We start from the raw sequence: 5,331 nt of genomic DNA on the forward strand, positions 1-5,331 counted from the left end.
ATCTGGGAAAAGGGAGATCAATTTTGGCAAGGAAGTTTCCCCCCATGACAAATTGAGGAAAAGTAATAGGCCAAAAGAAACTAGCTTTGTAGTCAAAGATGAAAATAACTACTCTGGCATAGAAGGTAAGGTCTGTAGTGTAATACCTCGTAGTTTTTCCAATAGTAATAGATTTAGTAATAGCACTACTACCGGTAGTAGTGACAATCTGGAGCGCAGGTCAAATATTACATGTTTTTGGTGTAGTCGGAAGGGACATATCAAGGCAGAGTGTAGGGCAATGCTAAGATTCCTTGCTAGCCAAAACAGGGAAGCAATCAATCTGTTAACAGCTGAACAACCTTCAGAAGAAGAAACGAAGTGACTAAAATTTCGTAAGTATATCTCGAATGGGTCTATTTTCATCAACAGTGACAAGAAACTAGGCAGAGGTATTAAAATTTTGCGTGACACGGGAGCCGCACAGTCATTAATTTTAAGAAAATCTGTGCCTCAGGGTTTTGTGTTTGCCAGTAATGATTTTGTGGTCTTAGGAGGTTTTCCAAATACATTAGTATCGTGCCCTCTTGAAACACTTTATTTAGAAGCTGATTATTTTAAAGGTAATGTAAAATTAGCAATAGTGGATACATTGCCCATTCCTGGAATTGACTTGATTTTTGCTAATGATTTGGTGGTTGAAAATGAACTAAATTTTTTTCCAATTTTATCTTTGATAGAGAAAGATTGTCTTTGTGATGGCTCTTTGCTGGAGTTTGGTGTTCCTGTTTCCATTGTCACTCGTTCCCGTTCAAAGGGGGTAGACTTAGAAGAAATTGATTTAGACTTAGAAAGTGTAAATAGTCAGGTAACTGACCTTGTGACTAGTGGCAAATTGAGTAGTATAATTTTTGATGATGTTGACTGGGAACCCGAGGCCTTGAAGGAAGCCCAATCAAGGGAATTTAATGATGTGACTACTGAATCTATTGTAAATGATTCCTCCAAACCTTATTTTGTTAAAGAAGATGGTCTACTATATAGGGTCAGTAGAGCAGTGGAAGCTCTTGCTGACCAGATAGAAGTGGTCCGTCAGTTAGTAGTTCCCGAGAAGTATCGGAGGAAATTGTTATGGTTGTCTCATGAGAACAATCTTGCCGGACATTTCGGTGTCCGGAAGACGTTTCAGAAGTTAGCCGAACATTTCTTCTGGCCTGGGATGCGCACAGATGTAAAAAAACATGTCCACTCTTGTAACACCTGCCAAATCGTGGGTAAGCCAAATCAAAAGGTACCTAGAGCTCCTTTAATTCCAATTCCTGCTATCGGGGAACCCTTTAGGGAAGTCATAGTAGATGTGGTTGGTCCGTTGCCGCGAACACGAAGTGGCAATGAGTATATTTTGTCCATAATAGATAGGATGTCACGCTTCCCTGAGGCTATTCCCTTACGGAGAATAGGGAGTGAGAAAATCATGGAGGCATTAATTGTATTCTTTACTAGGTTTGGCTTTCCCAAGGTTTTGCAAACTGATTGCGGTACAAATTTTACCAGCAGAAATTTCAAAAGGAAGATGGAGGAGTTAGGAGTCAAACATACAACCTCAACTCCCTACCATCCTGAAAGTCAGGGTCAGGTGGGGAGGTTCCACCATACTTTGAAGAGTGTTCTGAAGAAATTTTGTTTCGAGACTGGTAGCGAGTGGGACAAAGAATTGCCATATGCATTATTTGCTATTAGATCTATTCCAAATGAAACTATTGGGTTCTCTCCTTTCAATCTAGTCTTTGGTCATAGTGTGAGAGGTCCTCTTGATGTGGTCAGGGAGCACTGGGAGGGGGAAACCCCGGAAATCAATGTACTGGACTATATATCGAATTTGCAAGCTAAACTTCAAAATGCTTGGTCTTTTGCTAAAGAAAATTTGGCAAAAGGGGAAGCTGTAATGAAAAGTAATTATGACATAAAATCGAGACGCAGAGAATTTTCACCAGGTGACAGAGTTCTGGTTTTGCTTCCTATGCCTAGGAATCCTCTCAAGGCACAATTTTCTGGGCCGTGGAGAATTTTAAAGAACATGAGTGAAGTAAATTACTTAGTGGAGACTCCTGGACGTAGGAGGAAGTCTCAACATTGCCATATAAATATGTTAAAACCTTATGTTAGTAGAAGTAGTGAAGAAGTAGAAGTAGGACCAATTTCTTTAGTTGAGGTGGTTACCGAAGTTGATGAAGAATTGACAATTGGACCAAATATTTTATCAAATAATTCTGATGTCCTTAATAACCTTTCTTTGAAATTTCAGCATTTGGATCCAGATAAAGCTTCTTCCCTTGTTGACTTAATAAATCAATATAAAGACCTTTTTCAGGATGCACCGGGATTGACTACTATTTTAGAACATGATGTAGACGTTGGGGACACCCAACCTATGAAACAATGCCCTTACAGGTTAAATCCCGTAAAAAGGGATATAGTTAAGGAAGAGGTTAAATACATGTTAGACCATAATTTGATAACTCCTAGCACTAGTCCGTGGAGTTCTCCTGTGGTTCTTGTAAAGAAGGAAGGAGGGCAAAATCGACTGTGCTTTGATTATCGTAAAATCAACGAGGTTACTAAAACAGATTCTTATCCTTTGCCTCGGGTGGAGGACTGTATCGACCGCATAGGGTCCGCTAAATTTATCAGTAAGTTTGACCTATTAAAAGGGTACTGGCAGGTCGGTCTTACTCCTCGGGCAAGGGAAATTTCAGCTTTTGTGACGGGTGATGGACTGTACGAGTGTTTGGTTATGCCATTCGGCATGAAAAACGCAGCCGCCACCTTCCAGAGGTTGATGAACTTGATAACCTGTGATTTGGAAGGATGTGTTGTCTACATAGACGATTTGGTGATCTACAGCGATGACTGGCCCACTCACATTAATCGAATTAAGGCACTGTTTGAAAAGCTTCGAAAAGGTGGTCTTGTTATAAATTTGAGAAAGAGTGACTTTGCCAGAGCCAAGGTTGTTTACCTAGGACATGAAATTGGTCTGGGTGAAGTAGCTCCTAAAAAGGCGAATGTAGAAGCCATAACGATTTTTCCTGTCCCTACCAACCGGAGAGGTGTGAGAAGGTTCCTCGGTATGGTAGGATATTATAACAGATTTATTAGAAATTTCTCTGATCTGGCCATTCCTTTAACAGATCTATTAAAGAAAAATGTAAAGTTTGTTTGGGATAGTGATTGTCAGGAGGCTTTTGAAAAGTTAAAAGGCGCTCTGACAAGCTACCCTCTTTTGCGATCCCCCGATTTTTCTCTCCCTTTCTCTTTAGCCACAGATGCGAGCGACACCGGATTGGGTGCAGTACTTCTCCAGGGAGACCAAGAAGGAATTAATCATCCAGTAGCTTTTTTCTCAAAGAAATTGTCACCAGCCGAGAGGAAATATTCGACAATAGAAAAGGAGGCTCTTGCTTTAATTAAAGCGCTAAATCATTTTAATATTTATTTATCAAATCACTCCTCCCAAATAGAAGTTTACTTGGATCACAACCCATTGATCTTCATTAACCGTTTTAAGAACAAAAACTCACGAATACTTAGATGGAGTTTGGTACTCCAGGAGTACAACCTTATCATTAAGCATATTGCCGGCAGGAAGAATATTGTGCCTGATGCTTTGTCCAGGGTTTATGAGAGAGTGGACGGTCATTAGTGTTTACTTTATATATATATATATATATATATATATATATATATATATATATATATATATATGCGGTCTAATTATTTTGTTTTTCATTTCAGATTATGTTTAGTATAATTATGTTCACCATTTTTTTTTGTCTTTAATAGTTTAGAATCTGCTTTGGTACTCTACTAATTATCTTTAAGTTTACCCTTTCTTTTATTATCAATGTAAGTTCATAATTCAGTTTAAAAAAAAAATATTTTTTTTTCTTATTGGTGGGGGCTGTAATATCAGCTACTTAAGTTTTATCTTGTGGCTCCATTAAAGTAAACATTTGTTTATTAATTGCTGTCAATATTTTATCAGTTCATTTGAGCCTCGAATTCTTGGTTCAAGTTTTGTATTGTTGCGCTCCCCCACCGAATGTTATTTGCTAATTGGTACTCCGCCCATGAAATGTTCTCTTTACTTTCATGTATGAGTGTTTTGGTAGTTTCGTCTTCTGTCTCCTGCCACGTTGGACTGTTTAAGAGGCGATTTACATATTTTTCGTCTGGATGGAGGGCAGATTGTTTTCGGCTCTCTTGTGGAGGAGTTCTCGCCCTTTATTTTCACGGCCCGTTGATCTGTGTGGCGATCACCACCTTGCACAAATGCTCTGCTACGTATACTTTGTTGGAAGTCTTGCTTCGAGTGGACTCGTCTGCTGCTGATGTATCAATGTCCTTTGGATGTATACACCTAACCCCCTTTTGTGGCTGCGGTTGTGTTCGCGAGCTTCTAAGTGTACCGAGACCATCGTCATCATCTACGTCTTGAGTCCTCTCGACTACTGTGTATTTCACGGACCATGACACCCTCTTTTTTTAATATAACTAATGAACTAGGCTTCTGATAAATGTGAAACTGAAACCACCAGAGTTTGAGACACCGACCTAATTAAGAAAAATGGATTCAAGCATCTACTCCGCATTATTGTCTTACTTTATATAGAGAAATGTCATCTAAATTCTGTGGTTATGGCGAGAACGGAAACTAAGACCTGGCAACTAGGAGCAGAATGACGTATGTTAACTATGACGTGAGGCCCGTGACGTTTACACCTGCCACGCCCCCTCATTATATCAGTACAAGAAATTATATATAATTATATCTTTGATAGAGATAAGGTGTTTTTATTTTTCAATACAGGAATGCAGTCATTATTGTGTTGAAGTTATGGAATGATTGTTGAGGATGCGCACATAACATGGTCATTATAAATATTTAATATGGCTGAGGATTGGATGGAGGTGGAAGAATAGTAATACTTTATTAACAATAAATGTATTTTACATAATTAGTAATATAACAGCTAACATTAAAATGAATAAAGTTACAAGACTGAAATAGAATATATATATATATATATATATATATATATATATATATATATATATATATATATATATATATACATATATATATATATATATATATATTATATATATATAGTATATATATATATATATATATACAGTGTATTTGAGAGAGAGAGAGAGAGAGAGAGAGAGAGAGAGAGAGAGAGAGAGGAGAGAGAGAGAGAATCTGATAATGCATCATATTCAACTATATATGTCCGTGATGGTACGGCATTAAACATGACAACATGATACCAACCTATTCAATCCAAT

At 37.9% G+C, this 5,331-nt stretch overlaps 1 protein-coding gene across 1 annotated transcript in view; it reads left to right on the top strand.

Moving 5' to 3' along the window:
* The first annotated feature begins 2,476 nt into the window (after positions 1-2,476).
* LOC137640650 (uncharacterized) overlaps positions 2,477-5,331 on the top strand; it is a 44,267-nt gene continuing 41,412 nt past the window's right edge. The window contains exon 1 of the mRNA XM_068373151.1: positions 2,477-2,669. Within this exon, the coding sequence (XP_068229252.1) occupies positions 2,477-2,669 (193 nt within the window). The remainder of the gene's footprint in view (positions 2,670-5,331) is intronic.

This window comes from Palaemon carinicauda, chromosome 1 (assembly GCF_036898095.1).
Source record: "Palaemon carinicauda isolate YSFRI2023 chromosome 1, ASM3689809v2, whole genome shotgun sequence".
In the NCBI taxonomy this organism is placed as follows: domain Eukaryota; kingdom Metazoa; phylum Arthropoda; class Malacostraca; order Decapoda; family Palaemonidae; genus Palaemon; species Palaemon carinicauda.